The sequence below is a fragment of the Diplodia corticola genome, assembly GCF_001883845.1.
Source record: "Diplodia corticola strain CBS 112549 chromosome Unknown scaffold55, whole genome shotgun sequence".
NCBI classification, from domain to species: domain Eukaryota; kingdom Fungi; phylum Ascomycota; class Dothideomycetes; order Botryosphaeriales; family Botryosphaeriaceae; genus Diplodia; species Diplodia corticola.
This window is the reverse complement of record NW_017971534.1, coordinates 120,836-143,654: the sequence shown is the minus strand read 5'-3', so window position 1 is coordinate 143,654 and position 22,819 is coordinate 120,836. Positions and strand designations below refer to the sequence as shown.

The following is a 22,819-nucleotide window of genomic DNA, read 5'->3' as shown; positions in this document are numbered from 1 at the left end:
CCTTGTCGCTGTGGATCCTCACCTGACTATGCGTGCCCACATGCCCATGTGCGACCTTGACTTCAGCGTCGCATTGTCTGATGACTGGTACACAATTCTTCCTATTCCAAATCATGGATAATTTCGGGGGGGGTTTTGAGAGGTAGATTGGTATATCATTTATTATCTTCTCTACCGCACCGTAGCCCAAGGTCTAGTCAAAACAAGCGGACCAGTTTCCTCCAGACCGGGCAAAGTCCAAAGTGTCGATGAAAGCATCCAGCTTGCACTTGCCGTCGGAATCGGCGCAGCTGAGCGGGATGACCCGGTCATTCACAAGGAGTCTGACATACTCGTCCGTCTCACCGCTGCACGCAAGCTTCTCAATGTACAGCCTCGCAGCAAACGGCACCGTCCATGAAGTGCTCCAGCCTCCACTCTCCTCGGCCGTCTGCACCTGCGTGTTGTTGAGAGGCTGCGTGTCGTTGTACAGGCCAAGGGCGAAGAATATGGCCGTCATGTCGTTGTCGTGGGAGAAGTCGGCAAACAGGACGTTGCCCTTGCCGATGGGGAAGGTCTCGGGATCCGAGTCCAGGGTGCTGTTCGTAGACGTGTGGTCTTGGACGGGGGTGTTGGTCAGACGTGCAATGAGCTCGTTGACGTATCCCACGCCCTGGGTAGGGCCGAGGGGATCACCAGCGCCGTAGTGGTAGTACTTGCCCAGAGACTGGTAGTAGTCGTACTGCTTCCACTCGTCCTCGAAGAAAAGGTCACAGAATTCAGAAAGCTTGCCCTCGGGGTCAGCAACAGTGTAGAATGGGCACAGGTCCATCAGGTACGTGACCTCGGCCTGGGAGAGGTTGACGCCGGGCAGCTGATCGTTGATGCGGCTGGTGATGGGCGGCAGCCAGATGTCGTTGAACGGAGCCTGGCCACGAGCGTCGATGACGTCGTCATCCTCATTCTCGAAGTTGGTGCATATGGCGTGGCTCATGGTGTTATTCATGGTTTCTTCTTCGCTGATGATGAGGATGTCGTAAGGGTAGTCTCCAGTGAGGTTCGACTTGTCGTCTACCATGGCGTCGTGGAAACCCTCGGTGAAGTGTTGGCCGCTTGCAATAACACGCGACTCGCCGGAAGCGCGGACGAACATGTGGTTGGAGCGGGCGAGGTCGGCGTATCTCTTGTAGAACTTGATACCAGAGTGGTACAGCTCTTGCTCGCCAAAAGTGGTGAGCTCGTCGGCGCCGAGCGTATACTCGACGTTCTGCAAGAAGGCGGCATTACCCTCGAAAGAGGTCGAGTTCTCCTGGATCTTCTGGATGGTGGCGTTGTACGCCTCCGTCTTGCTGGCGGTGGGGTCGCGTGCGCCGTGACGAGACAGGACTTGAGCAAAGGTGACCTTGCACTGGTCCGGAATGTCGGCCGAGATGTCAGATGGGACCTCGAAGTAAGGCGAGTACTGGCCCCAGAAGTGGGAAATCTCAGGGGAGCACTGGTAGCCGTGGAGAACGGTGTCGCACGAGGTGGAGTTGGCGGCAGTGGTCGCATTCGAGGCCGCATTGGCCCACGTGGCCGCGCTGCATGGCGGGGTGAGCGCGTGGGTTTCTTTTGAGCTGTTTGTCTAGATGCCTACCCAAGGACGAGGAGAAGCGCAGCGAGCATGGTGAGAGTGCGAGGCCCGAAGGTCGATGCAGGCGAGTTTTGTTTCGACGACGGCGAAAGACATTTTATAATGCGACGAGCCCGAGAACTTGGGTCCTGAAACACGCGACGGACACCGGTCGCACTGCCCACGAGGGGCAGGTATTGATCTGGGAGGCTCGGTTCAGGCACAATGCAAACACCTGGGCGCCGGCACCGGCGCAGCACGTGCAGGGCGGATCAAAGTGATTGGGCCAGGCGAGCATCCAACACCTGATGGAGAGCTTGCGCCGTCGCCGTGCGCCCGAACGGGAACTTACCTTGAGGGTCATCGGGGCGTGGCTCGTCCCAGCTGCTGCGACGCGAGTCCAGCAATTCGACTTCTTCCTCATGCATGACCACAGCCTGTTTCAGGGGCTCCGGCTTAGCAGAAAACATTATAATAGCAGACGCGCCAGCCGCACAGCCGAGGGAGGAAAACTTGCCGCTGCGGGTCACGGTGGGCAGCGGTGTCGCAGGCGTGAGCACCCTCTCGTCGGCCGGCGCTGGGCGAAGCGGGAGTTGAGGTGAAGTCTGAGGGCGTCCATGCGCTAAGGGCGAGTAGTGCAGCGTAGTGCAGCGCGTGCAGCGTAGGGCAGCGCAGGGCGGCGCAGGGCAGAGCAGGGCAGAGTCCGTGGCTAGGTAGCGCTAGCACATGCAGTGGCAGCACCTCGGGCGGAGACATGGCCGGGCCGTGGCGTCATGTGACGTGCGCCGTGGCTGCTGTGCTTGGACGAAAAGCTTGAGTGCGCCGTCTCGCCTTGTCTGCGCCCTGCGCTTGTCAGCCCGTTACGTGACCGCAGCCTACGCGTCGCCCCGGCTGGCGACCAGAGGCGAAAAGGCCCGCTCCGCCAAGCTGATAACCCCGATGCAGCCCTACCGCTGGCTGCCAGGGCCCATCCCACGGTCGATAGCCTGCGTCGGCCCTCTGCGGCTGGCCGGCTGCTTACCTGACAAGACGGCTAGCCCGGCGATCATGACGGCAGCTAGCACCCAGCACGCTACCGGTATTTGGCCGACCGCGCCGCCGCTGACCGCAGCCGACCGTCTGAGACGCTCGACGCGCGCTGCGTGAAGTCGGCACCCGCTGCCCCAGAAAAGCCCATCCCCAGACGGCAGCGACGCATCCCGAGCCATCTCTCCGCAATCCACCGCAATCCACCGCAATCCACCGCAGGCCTCGCTCTCGCCTCGACCGCTCCCTCAGCCGCGCGTTGCTGGATGCGGTAACTCTGCGGAGCCGGCTGCCGCGTGATTGGCTCCGCGACCAAGGGGTTTGGTAACAGCTTTCTAATTTGATCACTAAGGCCCAGATACAAATCCGCTAGCTCCAGGCACAAACAGCGCCCATACCGCCGAACGCGGGGGCCTATCAACGCCGGCTACTCGTACGCCGCCTCTGCCCTAACAGGTATTTACTTGCCACCTCGCTGCCCGCTACACGCCTTCTTCATCCGCCCTCCTCCTCCTCCTCCGGCCCCTCCGTCTCCGCCCAGTCGACAGCATGGCGCGTTCCGCAGAACTCACCGCCGACGAGCTCCAGCTCGAGTCCCTTGGCCACAAGGGCGAGCTGAAGCGTCAGTTCTCCTTCCTGTCCATGCTGGGCCTTGCCTTCGCAATCCTCAATTCCTGGACCGCTCTCTCCACCTCGCTCTCCCTTGCCCTGCCGTCCGGCGGGCCTACTAGCGTTGTCTGGGGTTTGATTACTGCCGGCATCTGCAACCTCTGCCTGGCCGCCTCGCTTGCAGAATTTCTCTCCGCCTACCCCACCGCCGGCGGCCAGTACCACTGGGTTGCCGTCATCAGCTGGAAGGCTTGGGTGCCTGCTCTGAGCTGGACCACGGGATGGATCAACACCTTCGGCTGGATCGCCCTCGTCTGCACCGGCGGCCTGCTGGGTAGCCAGCTTGTCGTCGGCGTCATCTCCCTGGAGAACCCCAACTACGAGCCGCAGGCCTGGCACCAGTTCCTCATCTACATCGGCTACAACGTCCTGGCCTTCTGCATCAACGCCTTTGCCAACTCGTCCCTGCCGTACGTCAACAAGGCCGCCATTACCTGGTCCATTGCCGGCTTCGCCATCATTTGCATCACCATCCTGGCATGCGCCTCCCCCAACTACTCCACTGGGGACTTTGTTTTCCGCAAGTTCATCAACGAGACGGGTTGGCCCGATGGTATTGCCTGGCTTCTTGGTCTCCTGCAGGGCGGTCTCGGTCTCACTGGCTTCGACGCCGTTGCCCACATGATCGAGGAAATCCCCAACGCCGCAGTCGAGGGCCCCAAGATCATGGTGTACTGCGTCCTCATCGGCACGTTCACCGGCTTCATCTTCCTCGTCAGCCTTCTGTTCGTCGCTGGCAACATCGACGATGTCATCTCTTCCTCGGCCGGTCCGCTGCTGCAGATTCTCTTCAACGCCACCAACTCCCACGCTGGCGCCATCTGCCTGCTCATCTTCCCTCTCGTCTGCATGCTCTTCGCCACCACCTCCATCATGACCACTTCGTCGCGCATGGTCTATGCCTTCGCACGTGACGGCGGTCTTCCCTTCTCGAGGCATCTGTCCAAGGTCCATCACGGCCTTGATATCCCGCTCAACGCCCTGCTCTTCACCACTTCCTGGGTCATCATTTTCGGGTGCATCTTCCTTGGTTCCGACAGTGCCTTCAACGCCATCACTGCCGCCTCCGTTGTCTCTCTTGGTATCTCGTATGGACTTCCCATCGCCATCAACTGCATGCGCGGCCGCAAGATGCTGCCACCGCGGAGCTGGACCCTGTCTGAACCGGTTGCGTGGGTTGCCAACTTGGTAAGCGTCCCCTCTACCTCACTTCTTGCACCGAAACTCAACTAATACTGTTTTCTCCGTTAGATTGGCGTCGCATATGTCATCGTTACCACCGTTTTGTTCGTCTTCCCGCCCGAGCTCCCCGTCTCAGGCTCCAACATGAACTACTGCATTGTCGTCTTTGCCATTGTCATTCTCATCAGCAGCATAACGTGGATTTTCGATGGCAGGAAGAACTACCGTGGCCCCAAGATCGACGAGGGCTTGGAGGTGATAGAAGCGACCAAGGTTGGTCCTAACGGCAGCGTGGAAGGCGACAACAAGGCGCATATGGATGATCCGGACTCGAAATATCCGGTGGAGGCTTGATCTTTGAGATGTTTGTTTCGCCTTTTTTTTATATATAGCATGGGTCTGGCACTGGGTTGGAGTATTGCAATTTGTACATACTCTTGTGCTGTTTCGATATGATTACGATTGTGCACAAAGAATAGAATTACGTTCGATATGATGGACAAGGAGTGCCGAGTTGTGCAACAGAGATATCGTATTCACTGACATGTCTCGCTAAACCCTACCAGAAAGGGAAGGAGGGAAAAATTCTCACTTGAAGTGGTTCGATCCGTCTCATCTTATATACTCGTCCATGTTTAACGTCACTATACGCGCCTGTGCTGCAGGTCACTATACACGCCTATATGCTACTCATCGTTATAGACACTATCCACTCGGTCTCGTCTCACTTTCCCTGATCAGACTAAGCGTTATCACATAGTGCAATCGGGGTTTTTGAAGTGTAAAATGATCAATAACTTCATTAGTGCAATGTCACAATGCGCAACAAACTCCTATGAGCCCAGTAAAAACAACTGAGTACCGGAGAAGAAAGAAGAACAGTAACCGTCCGGACGCCCCGAAAAAAAAAAGACATCTGGAGCTCCACTCACTTCCTTCTCTAACGACAATAACAACAACAACAACCTCAACCCCATCCATCCCCCTCCCCACCGGGTTAAACCACCATCACTCATCACCACCACCACCACCCTCCACCACAACCGACGCCGCCGACGCCGCCGCCGACGAGCCCTCCCCCTCCCCCACCACCCTCGCCCCACCCCTCCCCAACACCCACCCCGCCATCTCCCGATCCTCCCTCAACAACACCACCTCCAACCGCCCCAGCTCATCCTCCTCCAACACCTTCCCCCTGACCTCCCCCCCACCCCCCCTATTGACCCACCGCCACCTGCTCCCCTCCTTCCCCTCCTTCCCCCCCTCTTCCACCTTCTCAAGCACCCACCCGCCCGCACCGCCCGCACCGCCCGGCCCCATCAACGCATCCGCGCCATACGTCCCCACTTGCACCCGCGCCCGCACGCTCGCGTGCACCCGCTCGTGCGTGTTGCGCAGCAGCGCCGGCAGCGGCCGCCCTGTTTCGTACGATGTGCGGTGCGTGGCGAGGGGGTGGCGGGGCGCGAGGCCGCCGAGGGCGGTGACGTTGAAGGAGAGGGAGGAGAGGAAGGATGAGAAGGAGGAGAAAGAAAAGGAGGAGGAGGAGGAAGAGTGGAGGCGGGTGAGGGCCCAGTGGGGTTCGGAGGGGTCGAGGGGGGGGGTGGTGGAATAGGGGGGGGGGGAAGAGGGGGAGGGGGAGGAGGGGGTTTTGTGGTGGTGTTTGGGTGTGGTGGAGGTGGATTGGGGGAGGGGGAGGAGGGGGAGGAGGGAGAGCGGGGAGCGGAGGAGGCGGAGGAGGGTGGCGGAGGCGGTGGCGAGGAAGGTGGGGTTGCGGTGGGAAGATGCTGCTGCTGCTGCGCGGTCGGCGTACTCCAATCGGTTCAGCCGCCACTGGTCTGCGAGATAGGTCTCGTCGAACTCGAGCCCGGCGGTTTCGAGCTGGCTCATCATCCAGGCGAGCGACACGTCTGCGAGCCCGCTGTCGGCTTCGCTGCCGCCGACGTCGGTGTGTACGCCGGGGAACCAGACTTGCTTGAGCACGGTGCGGGAGGAGCCGGGCCTGGTGGATTCGTCGTTGTCGTCGTCCGAGTCCGAGTCCGGTTGCTCCCAGATGGTTGGTGTGAAGGCGGAGCGGCGCTCGTCGAGGGCGAGCGCCTGGAAGGCGTAGCGTACGTTTTTGCCGATGGTTGTGTCGGTGAAGCGGTAGGGGTTGGGTGTCATGAGTGGGTCGGCTAGGAAGGCGGGAAGGCCGATGCGTTGGAGGAGCGCGATGGTGGGGATACCCAGGGCGCCTAGTGCTACGTGATTAGCGTGATGAAGGCTGGCAGATGACGAACGAAACTCAAACGGGAGCTCGGAAGCGAAGTGGATGGCGGAAGGGAGAAGGAAAGGGAAGTCATCACTGAAAGCGTCGAGAGAAAGTGATCTTACCGACGGTATCCCAAACCCCGATTGCTTGGATGGGGATTTCTCGCGTCTTGTGCAGCCGCTTCAGTTCCTTGAAGTATTGTGCAAGATACTCCTTTCTCCTTTCGACCAACGACTTCCCCGCCGAGGATATCTCGATGTGGAACTCCGGGACCTCCTCCGTGATGGACGTCCCATAGCCGTCCTCGCCCGCGCGCTCAAAGTCCTTGAACACGCGGTAGAAGTGACGCATGGCGGTCTTGGTCAGCAGGCCGACTGCGTCGATGAGAGCGACGATGCAGCGGGCGGTGAAGGCGCCGCGCGAGAAGCCCGTCAGGTAGACGGCGTCGCCGTCCTGATAGTTGTTCGCCAGGAAGCCGTACGCCTCCCGCACGTTCTCCGACAGACCGCTGCCCGTGCTGCCGCCCACGAGCTTCTCGACCAAGCTCGGCCCCGTGCCGACGCCGGCCTGGTAGTAGACAATCTGCGGCCGCTGCTGCGAGTCCGAGCACGGCAGCGCCCGGCCGATGCGCGTCACATTGGACGGGTCCTGCACTTCCAACTTGGGGTGGAAAAGAGTGCCGTTGTCTTCTAGCTTGCTGTTATCGCTGTCCTTGATGGGTGTGAGCTACTGGTGGATGAGAGATTTGGGGTTTGCCACATACGATCCATGTTCCTGTTTCCTGTTAGTTTAAGCATCGAGAGCGGAGAGCGATGAGAGGCCGAGGGAGATCCTAGCCTTATTCTTCCCGTGGATACATGGATCTGGACGACATCCAAAGCAGGCAAGACAAAGGAGAGAAGTGACTTGGAAGCCGTACTCACCATCACAACAAACAATCAGTTTCTTCGGTCTGTTCAAGTTAGACACGTCTCCATACATCTTGACGGTATACAGAGTGGTCGAGTGTATCGTGCCTTTCCACCCGTTGCAGGTGTTTGGGTTCGAGGCTTAAGTATGTCGGCGGGCTGGGTGCAGTTGCACAGAGAACAGGTGCTTCGTCGAGTCGGTCGGGTAACAAAGAAGTAGCAACCCAAGAATTACACCAACCAACGCTCGAGGGGAAGCAAGCGTGAAGGCAAACATCCAACCCTTATATCCCTTCGGCCAACCAGCATCCTCCGTGACCACTCCGCCACGCTTCCGCAGCTAAGCCATCCTTTGCTCAGGCGAGCTGAGGTGAACACAATGCTCGTCTTGGCAAGCGATTGTGGCAGGGGGGTCGGCGGCGGCGGCGGTGCCATAATAGGGCTAGCACACGCATAGTAAACCTCTGTCATCACATCCCCACTCTCTATAAAGAGGTCTCGGCCACTGGCGGGAATGCTGCACGTCGTACACAGTGGCGCATGGGAAGTAGGTGGACCGCTTTTATTGGCAGAGCTAAGCAGTAAAGAGAAAGAGCAGGCAGCGGATGAGCTCAGCCCTAAACAAGGCTGTGCATGCTTCTTGTCTCCTCGCATTATTGCAAAGCCGACAATCCTCACAGACAGGGGGGCTCCAGCAACCGCCTTAAAAAGGGCGTAAACACCGACAGAACAGCGGATGGCTAGGTAGGGCGGTAGGGCGGTAGAGCGCGGGGTGGTGAGACATGCACCCATTGTTGCTATGCGACCCAAAAGTCAGTTTGTCTTCCTCATAAGTTTGCAGGACAGGCCGAATGATATGTCTGTGCGATTGTTCGATTGTTAGTGATGTCACGCAAGGCTGACGAATGAGACGGTAACAATCGTGAAGAAGTTAGAGGGTAGCTGGAAAGAGTGAGAGATCTTGAGGGGAGCTGCATGGTTGGTGAGAGGAGAGAGTGTCAAGCGGGGGCTGAGATGAGCGGCTGCGGCTGAGAGGGCCAAATTCTTGGGGTCTTGTGACGGCGGTGCTGATTGGTTAGGCATCCGTAAGGCAGACGGAAGGATGGCTGCAATGCGTCTGCCTTCGCGCCATGGGGCTGAAGAAAGACAAAAGCCACTGTGATACGAATAGGCAGCCAATAATTCCGCATTTGCATACTCACACGTGAAGGCCTGGACACAGGACGTCAGAACTCAGCACAGTCGTGCAATGCTTTTCTTCGAACTACACATGCCATGCCTTAATATGCATGCTCTGAAATCGTCGTTACTTTTCGCCGTTTTTCTGAATAGTTAATCACAGTAAAGAGCCCCTGTCCATGAGCACCACCGACCCTGAAGAAACTACTGCTCCAAATAACTCACTCTATCACGAAACACCGCCTAGTATGCGAAGCGCGTCCTCTGATCGCCAATCTTCCTCTCAACTTCGCGCACGCTGCGGTCCAGCTCACCCGCAATCTGCTCCTTCTTGTCTCTCGGTAGCCGCAAAAACCTCTCGCACAGGTCACCGTCGATTACACCCTTGACCGGAACGTAGTAGCTGCGGAAAGCCAGGTGGTCCCTGCCAGCGATCGGCGGGTCTTCGGTGCGCAGTTGCTGCTCCAGGCTCTGGAAAAAGTCCACATCTTCACGGCTGACGAACGGAATGAAGATCCCAATCGTGCCCTGAAGGCCGCTCCATAGGAGAAGCTCGCGACCGCCCGCAACCAGAGACGTCTTCTGAATCGACGTGGGGATGTCCTGCGTGTAGAAGTGCGCAAGAAGGTCAAGACGGTTTGGCGTACCCTGAAGGTATGGCCGCTCATTGATAAGATGCAGCCCAGAACCCTCTTCGTCCGCTTCTTCAGACGTCTTGAGCGGGCAGCGGATAAGCCAGATGTTGCCAAACTTGTCACCACCCGCCGTTGTTTCGTAGTCGACCATGGTTGTGCACGTCGTCCATCGATGAATGTTGTCGTCGCAGAAGGGAATCAGCCGATTCTCGACGTGCTTGTACACAACGTACGTGACCGACTCCTGTACGTCCGAGCAGATGATGCGGCTGCCTTGCGTCTGAAGTCCAGTCAAGATGTTCGGGACGACGTTGAGAGACTGGGCCTTTCGCAGCAGCTGGCGAAGACCGAGATCGTACAGCCGAAGGTCGGCGTGAACCGCCACCAATAGCTTTCCCTGGAACGCCAGAAGAGCCATAGGAGGCGCTTCCATCTTAGTTTTGTGAATGAATTCGAGCTCCCGACCGTTCTCCAGTAGACGGTAAATATGGACATAACCGCAAGTGTACGACCTGGGTGCCACGACCAAATCCTTGGCAGTGCCAACCACAAGGAACGTCTCATCGCTCTGAGATTGGAATGGAGCAAGGCAGACACTGACTGCAGACTCGTTCTCCTCCAGCTCAAGCGTGTAGATCACCTCTTTTCGCTCGATAGGGTCTACCACCTGGATTGCCGAAGCCCAGTGGCCAGTGCCTTGGGGATAACCGAATTCCTCCGCAGAAAGCTCCTTCGCGTCACCGTTGACTGTCGCCGGATCATTGAGAAGCTGGTTGCGAGTGCTCGTTGCCAAGGTATTGTTGTCAGATTCAATTACGTAGAAAAGCGGTTCCGTAGGGTGGCGGACAAGGTTTCGCGGCGTGTACATCAAAGGAACGTTCTCAAAGAGAAGGTTGGTAGAGAGATTCTCGATGGTGAAGATCCTGGTCATTCTTGTCAGTTTTTCGAGAGCAGACAGTAGCAGTTACCGAATAAGGCAACGTAGCTTCCCGGGAAAGTATGTCACTTGGAAAAATTATAGCATAGGAGCGGCCAGGTATGCACTTACCGAAGGTGTTGTCCCTGGATACCAACCATACCCTGAGGGCACTGGTCGCTATTGAAGCTCCAGCTCCACTCCAGTGGAGCATACGCCAGAGGGGTAAGAGTGAAAGCCTTGGTTTGCTGATCAGAGTATCCGAGCCAGGAACGAGAGCTGGTTGCTAGGATGGCGCTCTGATCTTGGACCGTCACTCTGAACAGTTTGACCGGCTTGGCACCCAAGAAACGAGTGCGAGTGTCAGTCAGCTCGCCAGTGATTTCATCAATGACAGTGCGCAGGTAGACCCCGGAGTACAGTCCAATGTGCAAGTAAAGGGTAGAGCCACCCGAAGATGAATCAGCCATTGCCATGATGCTCAACGCCGAAGGTGCGGAAGTCAGCGCCTGGACCGACTTGTTCTCAAGTGTAGACTCCGGATCCAAACTGAGGATACGGACGGTGGAATCATCACATCCTACGGCAAGGAATGAGCTGCGAACCTTACCGGGGGGCACCTCAGCTAAACTAAGGCACGTAACGGTGCCGCTCATTTCCTTCTTCTCATCGTATTCGGCCAGAGATCCGTCCGTGTCCATCTCAAAGTAGACGATTTCACCGGAGCTGAGCGCAACAGCCACCTGACGCTCGTTTGTTGTGGCAGCAACAATGGTCCTGTGCTGTGGTGCAGGCCATTCATTGATACGGCCCTCTGCCTGAATATGACGAATACCCCTCGGATGGACTTGAATTAGAGCATCCTCGCCAAGCTGCTGAATGGCAAGGGTACGGGTTGATGACAAAAACCCAGTATCCGTGACTTCTTCCACAGTCTCACCGATGCTGAGGACAAGGGTACCATTGGAGAAGGAGAGGATGATGTAGGAATCATACTCGTCGTCCCTCCGGATTTTAGTCGTCCAAACAGCCTCAGGCACGCTGGGAAGCTCCGACTCAACGATCTCAGAAACCTCCAACCCGTGCTTGAGAGTCTTGAAAGAGCTACGCGCTCCAGTCCCAGAAACCGTGTAGATCTGGGGCGCGTCATCGTCTGTGAGATTTGCGACCTTGCATGCGAGAGTCGGATTCATGCTTGGAACACTGTGAGCCAGCAGGATGTTCTCAGCAGGTCGCGGATGGAAGAAAACGGGCTCATAGGGTGCGTCCGGCTCCGGGCTGAAGTTGTCGCTGAGAAATTCAATCTCGTCGTCGTCGTCACCCAGCTTCTCGAATTGGAAGAACAGATGATTGCCAGACTCTACTGTGATGTACAGGTAACCGCTCTTCAAGATGCAGAGACTAGTGGCTCTGGGGACAGTATCAAAGTACTTGATGCGGATCCTGCTCACATCGCCCGTAGGCTGGCCCTGTTCATCTTCGATCATGTCGATGGTAAGCTTGAACAGATCACCGTCTTCGGTCTGAAGCAGGAAGAAGAAAGCACCGCGCATCTTGTGCATAACGCCCGCGGTGATGAAGCGCTTCCTCTGCGGATTCTCCGTTGCTCCCTTGCGGCGTGGGATGGGAACGCGGAAGGCGTCCTGGTTGATGTGACGGTAGGTGATGGTCTCCTCACCGCAGACAAGGACACCGCTGGGACCATCTGTGCCTCCCGGGACCTGGAAAAGCATGTTCGCTGTTCTGTCCACGGTGTCGGACCACTTGCGCACGACGTGATTCAGGCCAAGGTCCAGCTCATAGTAGACCAACTCCTTCTGCTTGCTTGCGGCGACCTCGCCGGTAGGGTCTTGGTCCACATCGTCGTAGTCAATCTCCAGCGCGGCGAAGATGGGGTTCTCGTACCCCACATCCAGACCGATCAGCGAAAAGACGAAAGTCTGCGGTCTGTGGGCCTCAAGCGGCGACGAGATGGTCAGACTGGCGTTGGAGTCGCGGTTGAGGACGTAGACGAGCTTGTTCTTCTCGACGGATGCGATCATACACGCGCGGCCCTTGGGATCGGTGGCGAGGTACTGGCCTGGGACCACGCGGCGGACGCCCGACTTTCCAAAGGTCTCGAGCTTCAGTTGAACGAAGATGTTCTTCTGCGGGTTGTACTCGAGGACGGCGATGCGGCCAGAGTCGGAGGCGACGATTATGTAGTCTGTGTTCCAAGCGACAATATTTAGCACTGTTCTTCAACCAAAGACTGCCGTCTCTCTCTCGTCTCCCGCGGGACGTCGCATTCAAGCAGGCTGAGGGAGCGCGATGCGAAGTTGCTGGTCGCGGACTTGAAGAATCACTATAAAGCCCTGAATAAAGAGTGCTAGCTAGAACATACCTTTGGACGAACCGGCCAGCCTGAAGGCAGCCAGGGCGCGGATGATGCCGAAGACATCGTGAGTGAGGATGGTGGTAATCCTCTGGGCCTGCGCGTCAGCGCGTTGCAGGATCAAGCGCGAGCCACAGGCGGAGATGATCTGCTGCTCCTTGGTGCCAGCGAATTGACCGAGAATAGCCTGGTGCACAGCGGTGGGCGGCTGGATGGTCAAGGAGTACATGAACAGGTTGGACGTGGTCGCCATGGCGGAAGATGCTGTCGGCCTGGCGGCCTCGAGCAGATCGCAGGGTCAGGTTCGCAGGGGGCGATCGAAGCGCAAGGGAAGCTCGAGGCGGAGGCGACGCGGCGGCGAGGGCGGTGGCGAGAGGTGGACGGCGCGGGGCGTGGTGTTGGCTGGGTCGGCGACGCGTTGCGGCGGAGCTTCAATTGAGCTTCGACAAGTCGAAATTCCGGCGCCCGCTGTGATTGGCCCGCCGCCCGCCCACCAGGAATACATCACCTCATGCGCCGCTACCCTTCGCATCTCCAGCGTCGCCGACCACGCTGCTCCCACGCCCGCCATGCGCTCCCGCTACACGTGCCAGCAATGCCTGGCCTCCATCCAGCGCCGTCTCCGTCCCCACCGGCCCTCGTCTGTCCCGCAATTGCACGCTGGCGCCCGGCGATGGCAGAGCACCCAGCCCGCTGCCCGCGCATCAGCAGTAGCACAGCCTACCCCTTCCGCAAGGCGCGAGCTGGGCACTCAGAGCCAGGCCGCCAACAATGAAGCCCACCGCATGCCGCCTACACCCCCGGGCCTCGAGAACGCCCCCACCACCGCCAGCCAAGCTCGCAGCGTGCTGCTGAAGCGGAAGAACCTCTTCCATTCCTTCTCCAATTCGCCCTCGCCCGAGATCCGCCGTCGCGCCGCCTTCATCAAGCAGCATGCCTACTGCCCGCACCATAGCCATCGCCAGACCCGCGTAGTCAACGATCCCGAAGACCCTGAGGCGCAAAAGGCTGTCCACGGCACCCTCCCGCCGGCGCATGTGCGATATGAATGCCCGGACTGTGGCATTCCTGTGAGCTGCAGTGAGGAACACTTCGCAGACGACTACGAACGGCACCTAGAGATTTGTGACACCCTGCGGGAGATCAACGAGGATGACCATGATCTGAGGTCTGGCCGCTTCTTCCCGGAGTTTGAGTACCCGGGAATGCAGATGGAGGAGGCACTGATCAACTTCACCAATTGGGACACATATCTCTATTCGAGAGAGCACCAGGCCATCAACGACGACCGTAGTCTACGTCAAGCCACAAGACTCTTGACCTACCCTGTCACAATTGGCAGCGTCCTGCATGAGCTCTCGCCCTACAACGCCAAGAGCGGCGGTAGATTGACCGTTGAGGGGCTCAAGTCCTTGTCTGGTATATTTCTCTCCTTCTGGAGCTTTATTCGAGTTAACAGAGACCTCACTAACTGTATGCAGCACTTCGCTACACTCTTCACCCTCCACGCTCAGGCGCCGGTGGTGACATCAAGGGCCTTCGCCCCAACCCCCCTCCGATGCGCGTCTTCATCGTTGGCGCGCGGGCTGAATCCTCTCTCCCGCGTGAAGTCTGGATCCAATTGTCGCACATGTTCCCGCGTGTCTCGTTCCATCTGAACTTCATCGGACCCGAATCCATGGCCAACCGCGACGACGAGTTCCCTCTGCCGGAGCGCACGCCTTCCAACCCGTTCGGCGCCGTCGTCGAGGACCGCATCTCGCACGAGCTCAAGATCAGCACCTTCGTGGAGTACTACCACACCCTCCACCGCGCCGGCCACTTTTACCCTTACGACCCGTACTTCGACTGCTTCATGCTCTTCCACCCCGGTCTGGGCCACCCCGCCAGCTCTGCGGAATGGGAAGAGACATTACCGCTGCTGCTCGAGACCAAAGTGCCCATTCTTGTCTCCGGCTACACCGAATTCGACATGCAGCGCGACTTGAAGTGGGTTCAGGACAAGATGGGCGGCGAGGTCGACATCCTGCTCCAGCCTGGCGAGAACAGATTCAGGAGCTTGAGATGGGATCTCAACGACCTCGATCCGCAGGACATCAGCTGTGGCAACTGGGGTCTTTGGGCGTTCAGGGGCAAGCGCTACGAGACGACGACCAAGGACGAGGCATAGACCGAGTAGTCTGTTGTATTCCAGTGAACTCAGTGTCGTGGCTGATTGTGTAGAGTGAAGCCGCAGAGGGTCGGCTCGCTACTGAGATGAAATTCTCAGATATATATGTGTCGTCTGGAGCGAATGTATAAAAAAAAAATGGTTAACCCTTCTTCACGCAAAGAAAATGTCTGACTCGAAATTTCCCTTGAAAATGCGCCGATAATAACGCGCGCCGTAATTCAGCGAGTGGGTTTACTGATTGCGATATTGGTTCACGTCACATGAAAGTTATTCTAGTTAGCAAAGCTACGCAAGTTTGCATGTAGGCCGGATGATAGTTTTGTAGGCAGTGGCTGTGGTTGATCAGAACAACCGAGTTCAGGCTCTACACTGGTGTGAATTATGTCGCATCTCCATGAGGGAGATTGAGGACTGTTTCGGGATAATCTTGCATTATACATTTCTATGAAGTATTTGCATTACACCTCTCCACTCGATTAAATCCCGTCCCAAGTTTACATCATACTATTGAAGACCCCTCAGCCTCACAGGTCAAACTGCAGAACAGTGATGGAGTGAATTGGTACAGTCCAGATGAAGCTTCCATTGGAAGATTTGGCAGGCAGCGCAGTGCCGTTGGCGCCCAGCGGATAAGGCACGATAGCCGTTTGGTTGTTTACAAAGTTGAAACCGTTGAGGTCGTCGTGCTGCATGATGGTGCCGTTAACCTTGCTGTATGCAGCGTCGATGGTGACACTTAGAGGCATCGTCTGGTTGCCAGCATTGATGACCTTCAGATAGACTGAACCAGTGGTTTCCTCGATGCTGCTCTGCCAGTAAACCGGGTTGAAGTCGCCCTGCGAGTTGGTGACAGGCAGGGTCTCAGTCCCCCGGTAGTGTGCGAACAGCAGCTGCTGCCAGTAGCTGGTGCTGAGCACGGTTTTGGTGGGGTCGGCCTCGAAGCTAATCATGTTGGGGGTCCAGTTGTACCAGTTTCGGTTCTGCAGGCTGGGAGCGTAGCTGCTGAGCTTGACCGTCTTCGGGTTGCGTTCGCCACCCAGCGCGTAAACACCTTCCGCAATCGCAGAGATCATACGCGGGTAGAACACGTGGACATCCGCCGGGTTGGAGAAGTTGACAACACCATCGGGCGTGTCAAGCTGGTAGACGCTGAACTCCCCGAGCAACACACCGACGTCTTCGTTCTCGGTGTCGGTTTGCCAGTTGTCGTAGAAGTCAAAGTTGCTAAGGAAATAGCTTGGTTCCTACAGGAGATAGATTAATCAAGTGTGCGCAGTTGAGAAACATATGGAGACTTACCTCATAGTGGTGAGTGTCCCAATAGGCGCCGGCAGGGATGTCAATGGTGTACTCGGAGTTTTCGTTGTAGGCCGTGGAAATGTAAGTGATGTTGGGGTACGCAGCTTTCAGGCCTTCGTACATGAACGTGAACCTGCGCGGATAGGTGGAGGAGAACCAATCCTCATTGCCAATCTCGACGAACTTGATGTTGAACGGCTCCGGGTGTCCAAATTCAGCGCGCTTGGCACCCCACTTGGTCGAGGTATCACCCATGCAAAACTCAAGCTCGTCAATCGCCTCCTGGAGGACTTCAGGCATTCTGTCCTGTGGCCAGTCCATGCCAGCTTGACCCCAGATATCAAGCGAGAAACCAGCGTAGACAGCGAGCACGGGCTCAATCTCCATATCCTCACACCACTCAAGGTATTCCATAAGGCCGAGTCCATCAGTGTTGAAGTAGTTCCAGTTGCCGGGTCGGCCAGCACGGTCCTTGAGCGGGCCGATTGTCTTCCACCACTTCCAGCGCGTATCCACAGAGACGCCCTCGAGGTTGTTACCACCAGGAAAGCGCAGAAACTGCGGCTTCATATCGTAGAAGGCCTGAGCGATGTCCTTCCGCAGACCATTTGGCCGGTCCTTGAAGGTCTCGGGGAAGAGCGAGAAGAGCCCGAAGTACAGAGTCTGGCCGGCGACGTCAGAAGCATCCATGGTGAGAGCAAAGGTGTTGTTCGAGTTGGGGGCCGTGACAGTGTTGACTATCGAAGCGTTTAGCTGGGTGTAGTCGAAAGTCGAGACGGTCACAGGCCCAATCTGCTCCGAAACGAAGGTCTCTCCCGTAAGGTTAGACCTCAATGAGACGGTGAAGGTTGTCTGGTTGTTGTAGTATCGCGGCTCGTTGGCCAAGACGTAGAAGGAAGCGTTGTATGTCTGAGGGGATACGTCCATTCCCCACCACCCGTAGTTCAGGATACCAACCTCCCCAGTGGCGTTCGCTGGAATGTCGACCTGAAGAACGGTGGGGAGAGCGTCGGAGAGGGGGTGGAGCACGTCCAGTGTCAACCGCACATCTCCAATGGGTGCCCATCCGGTCAGGACCGGCCCGTAGGGGACGACTGGGTTCTCACTGTCGACAATGACATTGCCGATGAGGCCATCTACTGTACGCGGCTCGACATTTGAACCTGATAGGTGTTAGTACGTGGCTCAATGGGTTCTCGCAGTCACCACAAACCTTGAAAGGCCCTGTTGGTGAGCAGCTCAGCATAGATGCCGCCGTCGCCCGAATGGCTGATGTCCTCGTGCATCAAGCCATAGAGGTATGGCGCTGTAGTGTTGCGGAGCGACGTGTCCTTGGTGTTGATCGACAGCGCAACACTGCTGACATTGGTGGCCGTGGCATTGATGAATTGAGGAGCTGAAACCTGGCGTGGTAGCCGCGGAATGCGAGCATGAGTGGATGGCAAGAGAATGGCCAGGCCAAAGAGGCCCACAGAGAACGAGCTCAACATGGCGGCGGGCGGCAATGACAGACGCAGCGAGTGCAGCACAGAGCGACATGGTGAGAGCGGGGCACGATTCTAAATAGCATCTTTCGCGCAGAGCGGAAATTGGTGGCACTCGACACGCGGGGACGAAGCTCGGCAGACGCGCCTCTATCATGCGGACGCGATGCAGGTACCGGCCGTTAAACACGAGAGCCACGCGGTGAGCTGACCGGCGCAGCTAATGGATGACGAGGGGTGGAGGCCGGATAAATGGCTAATCCATGTTAGATGCGGAGAATTCTGGGGCACTGGGGTAAGGGCTCCGCGGTTGGGGTGTGGCCCGTCCTCTCGGCGGCCGTGTTGGTGAACAGTTCGTCTGCGCTAACGACATGCAAGAGGCATCGCTACCGGTCCATAAGCTTCCGGCATCATATAGGAAGTTTTTCCACGAGTCGCGTGTCTGGTTGCGCCAACCGGGCTGGTGGACGGCGCCCCGCATACCGGTGCAAATGCCCAGATGCGCTAAAACGATGTTCGATCCACCGGAGAGGCGACTCGTTGGACCGAGAAACACAGCATCCAAGCGTATGATCGCCGGTGGGAGAACAAATCTAAAGCTGCTGGATTGCAAGGACTCCCGCCCAGCTCCTACACCACGTATTTACCTTTTTACGCCATGACGGAACAGCCGCCCACCCCCCAGCCATGAAATCTCACTCACTGGTTGACTCCGATCCAATGCTTTCCAGTTGCCAGACAATTCTTATTCCTCCTCTTCCTCGCTGTCCTCGAGATCCGTTCTCTCAACAATCAGATTGCCACTTCGGCCGATGCGTTCCATGACGGTACCTCCCTTCTCCAGCCCAAACTCTTCGCGCGGCATGGGCGAGACGAGGACAAACTTGTACTCGTGATCATATGATGAGGGCTTCTCCACTCCGGGCTCTGCCGCGTCGTCTTGCAGAAAGTCGTAGCACTCGACGAAAGCATAGAGGTCTTCGATCGGGGTGTCCGGTGCAAACCTGCGCACGACTCTGTCGCCCGACGGCATTCGCAGACTGATCCTAACGACTTCCTGGACGTCGCTACCAGGCTCCGAAGGGATAGACTGTACCCTCCATTTCCTCCACTGCTCAAGATTGCGGGCCTCTCTTTCCTTTGCCTCTTGCCTCTCGCGTTCTTCCTGCTCGGCGCGTCTTTTGGCCTCCTCTGCTTCCCGCTTCTGCTTTGCTCTCTCTCTATCCTGTGCGAGTGACCTCTCATATGCCGTGTCCTGAGCCTGACGGATATTGCGCGCAGCCTGCTGCTCCGCCCGCGTGGCCCGCACCCGGTTCAACGGTTCTGAATTTTGGGCGATGGCAGTTTGAAGCCTGGACATGAACGTAGATGGTGGGGTTGGACCAACGACACGAGCAACGACGGACATTGCTGTAGATGAGACCGAGGGAGTGTGCACTATGAGGCCTGCAAACGGGAGCTTCGTGCAGTTCAGCGCATTGGATACCTGGTATGCCTCGGCGTCTTGAACATTTCCAGCCCAAACGATAATGTTGTTTTGAGGGTCCTTCAAGAAGTCCACCACCTCGGGTGCCAGCAATGTCTCCCGCACATGCGATGCAGTGTCGTCATGCTCCGGGGACAGCAAGATGACCAGGAAGAACTTGAGGTCCTTTTTGGCCACATCGAACGCCTGCGCGTAGCCGCCTTCGAAGAATGGCAGCTCGTGACTCCCGTATTCTTCCTCAAACTCGCGGATGAACCTGGCGGCCGTGTCTCGAGGGCTGAGCGAACGGCGCCCGCTTGTGTCTCTCCTGCGTCCTTGCGAGGCGGCGCGGCTTGCGAAGAGGCGCGAAAGGAACGGGAACAGGTACGAGAAGAGGTTTAAGAAGCGCGAGCCGATACCGTATACGAATCGGAAAGGGAAGATGATGACGGAGAGCAGCAAGTGCACCTGCTGGACAGTCTGATTCTCTGGTTGCGGCACAATGCGTGGTGCGGGCTCCAGGTTCCGCCTGCCTTCTGACGACGAGCGAGACGAAGAGCCAAAACCGTTGGCGAGTGTTTCTCTGCGGCGCGGGTCCTGAGGCACGGGGATGGACTCCTCTGGAACAACGGGTTCAGCGGGCTCGCCATCAAAGAACCTAGATATTGCGATCTTGCATTAAGTTAACAATGCAACCTTTCGGAGGAGAGGGGGCGTGCATGGGCGCACCTGGACGTTCCATTGGCAACGTTGCAGGAGCGGGATGGCCTGCTCAACGGCTTGGTCGGTCACCGCGGTGAACTGCTGAAGTGCCAGCTGTTGATCCTCGGACAGCTGGCCGATGTCGACACTGGGCGCAGCCATGGCGCGGGCGAGAGTGGGCCGGAACCGCGCGGAGCAGCAGCAGCAGCAACAGCAACGAGGCCGAGGATGCGCAGGCGTGCAGGCGCTTTGGAGGGTGTTGTTGGTTGGGGTTGGGCGAGAGCGGAACGGCCAAGGTGTCTGGTCGAGGGCTGCGGGCGCACTAGCTGATATGACGCATGCCGGAGGCGGTGACCGGGGGTGTTCGAAGCTTCCGATCACAGCGGGTAAGCGGGCGAGAGCGAGCGCGCGGCCGGGGGCGCTGCTCTGGCATCAGCGCACCTTCGCCCACTGCAGCCCGCCGACGCGCCCAAGGCGTTCGACGCTCAACCCTCCTGCCCGCGCCCTGGTCCCCGATGGATGGGCTTTGTTCGTCCCGCCCGCGACATCTCTGCCACAGCCACCCCGGCCCAGCCTCCGCCGCCGAAGGAGGCCGCCGCACCCGCTCGCTCGACTCGTAGCCTCCTCACCCCGCGCGCTGCCCGACCATGCTGCATGAACTCCGCTTGCGCTGATGGCAGCAATTGGAGGAAGCCCGGGTGACAGCCGCCGGGCAGTCGCTTCGCCGAGACCTAACAAAGGACGTGGTACTGCCCCGAGCGACGACCCGCCCCCGTTCCTCGCCCGCCGCTGACCGTGCCCCGCCAGACTACAACCCCAAGAGCAACATTCTCTGCCGGAATGTCACCATCTACGGCCATTGCCGCCACGAGCACAATGGCTGCGTCTTCCAGCACGATCCCTCCAAGATAGCCCAGCAGCAGGCCGAGAACGCGAAGAAGCGCTTCAACGTCGACTCTCCCTCTTTCACCCCCCTCCAGCCATCCACCAACGGCGTCACCTCCTCGCCCCGCCAAACCACCATATCCCCCAAGGCCGCAAATGCCGCCATCTTTACCCCCAAGTCGCAGGCCAAGGCGAGCCTCGCCGTCCTTGCGAAGGAACCGACACCGGAGTGGCACGGGCACGACTTCCAGGAGTTCGTGCCCCAGGGCTTTGACGTACCGGTGAGTTCATCTCTAGAGTGCATCTCCGCCGTATCCTCTGCCCTCCCAGCTGCGTTGCGCCCCTCCTGTTTGAATCGGCGTGCATGCATCTCCTGAGCATGTTTCAGGCTGTGCTCCAAGATCGGCCAACGTCACATGCTGTGCTGCGGGCAGCGTGGCTGATGTCTGACATCTGCAAACCTGCTCCTTAATGCTGCATCGTATCATACAATACCATTTATAGTGCAGATCGGTTGAGACTCTCTTTAGATACCTAACAGCTTCCAGGGCGACAGCGCGGTCCAAGCTGCTGCCTTGAACCCCTACGACACCTTCGCAGCATCTTCTGCCATAGGTGGCATGAGCCCTGCCAACCATGCCGCTCAGCTCAATCCATATACTCAGGAAGCCGCCGCGATGAGCGGTGCCGCCTTCTTCCAGAACACTGCCGGCTTTACCCAACCTATCCAATATCACCTTTACGCTCCCATGGGCCCACACCCCGAGAACCTCCTGGCTTATCAGAAAACGACACACGACTTCTTCATTCCTGACCACCTTCGAGAGGACTTGCAGCGCAAGTCGGAAGCAACTCGACAAATTCTCCCCAACTCTTCTCTTCCCAATGCCGTAGACCATTTTCACTCTCTTGTTCCTTTGGACACGAACAACCAGAAAAACGCTTCACTTTTTGGGTATCCCACTTGGGTCTACAAGGCCGTGTCGAGCAAAGACGGTCTTACCTACACTCTCCGGAGGCTCGAAGGGTATCGTTTGACCAGCGAGCAAGCCATCTTCTCCGTGAGGCCCTGGAAACGCATTGATAACGGAAGTATTGTGGCTATCCATGACGCATTCACCACGCGCGCCTTCGGTGATAGTTCGCTCATTTTCGTAACCGACTATCATCCCCTGTCGAAGACGCTTTCAGAGCAGCATCTCAACGTTGCCCCCCGTGGATTCCACAACCGCGCCAATCCGCACACGGTGCCTGAAGCGGTGATCTGGGGATACGTCGTTCAAATCGCGTCGGCGCTGAAAGCCGTTCACAGCAACAATTTGGCGGCAAGGTTAATTCACCCAAGCAAGGTCCTGGTTACGTCCAAGAACCGCATTCGTCTGAACAGCTGTGCGATCCTCGATCTGCTCCAGTTTGATAACACTCGCTCTGTGCAGGAGCTCCAGCAAGAAGATTTCCAGCAGTTTGGGCGCCTCATCATCACAATAGCAAGCAACAACTCGATCAACCCGGTCAATGTGCAGAAGGCGTTGGACATACTTTCGCGAAGTTACAGTAAGGACCTCATCGAGAGCGTCTCCTGGCTCCTGAGCCCGCCACCAGTCATACAGACGCCGGGAGTTCCTTGCAAAGACATTTCTACATTCATTCGGTCGATTTCTGACAAAATGACCATTCTTCTTGATAATACATTCCACGCTGAGGACACTCTGACTTCCAACCTGGGACGCGAGCTCGAAAACGGGCGCCTAGTCCGGCTTATGGCCAAGCTCAACCTGATCAACGAGCGCCCCGAGTTTGAGAACAACCCGCAGTGGTCTGAGACAGGAGAGCGGTACTATCTTAAGCTGTTCCGCGACTACGTCTTCCACCAGGTGGATGCAAGTGGACACCCGGTGGTGGACCTTGGGCATGTGATCAGCTGTCTCAACAAGCTCGACGTGGGCAGCGATGAAAAGATATCGTTAGTCAGCCGGGACGAGCAGAATGTGCTTGTGGTCAGCTACAGGGAGGTCAAGAGAGGCGTTGAGCAGGCCTTCAATGAGTTGATCAAACCTAAGAGACGATGAAGAGACTGTTTCCA

The 22,819-nt window shown here is 57.6% G+C and overlaps 8 protein-coding genes across 8 annotated transcripts; 3 read left to right on the top strand and 5 right to left on the bottom strand.

Moving 5' to 3' along the window:
- Nucleotides 1-193: 193 nt before the first annotated feature.
- On the bottom strand, nt 194-1,644 carry BKCO1_5500026 (phytase; the record flags this gene model as incomplete). The annotated part of the gene is made up of 2 exons (XM_020277316.1): nt 194-1,559; nt 1,616-1,644. 2 exons carry the CDS (start codon nt 1,642-1,644, stop codon nt 194-196), a joined length of 1,395 nt encoding a protein of 464 aa, XP_020127090.1.
- Nucleotides 1,645-3,166: 1,522 nt separating this feature from the next.
- BKCO1_5500025 (amino acid permease) lies at nt 3,167-4,822 on the top strand (the record flags this gene model as incomplete). Its single annotated transcript, XM_020277315.1, has 2 exons — nt 3,167-4,474; nt 4,538-4,822. 2 exons carry the CDS (start codon nt 3,167-3,169, stop codon nt 4,820-4,822), a joined length of 1,593 nt encoding a protein of 530 aa, XP_020127091.1.
- Nucleotides 4,823-5,476: 654 nt separating this feature from the next.
- On the bottom strand, nt 5,477-7,697 carry BKCO1_5500024 (peptidoglycan binding domain containing protein; the record flags this gene model as incomplete). Its single annotated transcript, XM_020277314.1, has 4 exons — nt 5,477-6,699; nt 6,839-7,427; nt 7,480-7,490; nt 7,640-7,697. 4 exons carry the CDS (start codon nt 7,695-7,697, stop codon nt 5,477-5,479), a joined length of 1,881 nt encoding a protein of 626 aa, XP_020127092.1.
- A 1,349-nt stretch (nt 7,698-9,046) lies between these two features.
- Nucleotides 9,047-12,981, bottom strand: BKCO1_5500023 (pre-mrna-splicing factor rse1; the record flags this gene model as incomplete). Its single annotated transcript, XM_020277313.1, has 3 exons — nt 9,047-10,361; nt 10,487-12,560; nt 12,738-12,981. 3 exons carry the CDS (start codon nt 12,979-12,981, stop codon nt 9,047-9,049), a joined length of 3,633 nt encoding a protein of 1,210 aa, XP_020127085.1.
- Nucleotides 12,982-13,297: 316 nt separating this feature from the next.
- Nucleotides 13,298-14,898, top strand: BKCO1_5500022 (mrna processing protein; the record flags this gene model as incomplete). Its single annotated transcript, XM_020277312.1, has 2 exons — nt 13,298-14,147; nt 14,210-14,898. 2 exons carry the CDS (start codon nt 13,298-13,300, stop codon nt 14,896-14,898), a joined length of 1,539 nt encoding a protein of 512 aa, XP_020127086.1.
- A 527-nt stretch (nt 14,899-15,425) lies between these two features.
- BKCO1_5500021 (glycoside hydrolase family 51 protein) lies at nt 15,426-17,690 on the bottom strand (the record flags this gene model as incomplete). Its single annotated transcript, XM_020277311.1, has 3 exons — nt 15,426-16,145; nt 16,201-17,363; nt 17,414-17,690. 3 exons carry the CDS (start codon nt 17,688-17,690, stop codon nt 15,426-15,428), a joined length of 2,160 nt encoding a protein of 719 aa, XP_020127087.1.
- Nucleotides 17,691-18,429: 739 nt separating this feature from the next.
- BKCO1_5500020 (ubx domain protein) lies at nt 18,430-20,013 on the bottom strand (the record flags this gene model as incomplete). Its single annotated transcript, XM_020277310.1, has 2 exons — nt 18,430-19,821; nt 19,879-20,013. The coding sequence occupies 2 exons, from the start codon at nt 20,011-20,013 to the stop codon at nt 18,430-18,432; spliced, it is 1,527 nt and encodes a 508-aa protein (XP_020127088.1).
- Nucleotides 20,014-20,524: 511 nt separating this feature from the next.
- BKCO1_5500019 (pab-dependent poly-specific ribonuclease subunit pan3) lies at nt 20,525-22,805 on the top strand (the record flags this gene model as incomplete). The annotated part of the gene is made up of 3 exons (XM_020277308.1): nt 20,525-20,597; nt 20,659-21,017; nt 21,285-22,805. 3 exons carry the CDS (start codon nt 20,525-20,527, stop codon nt 22,803-22,805), a joined length of 1,953 nt encoding a protein of 650 aa, XP_020127131.1.
- Nucleotides 22,806-22,819: the final 14 nt, after the last annotated feature.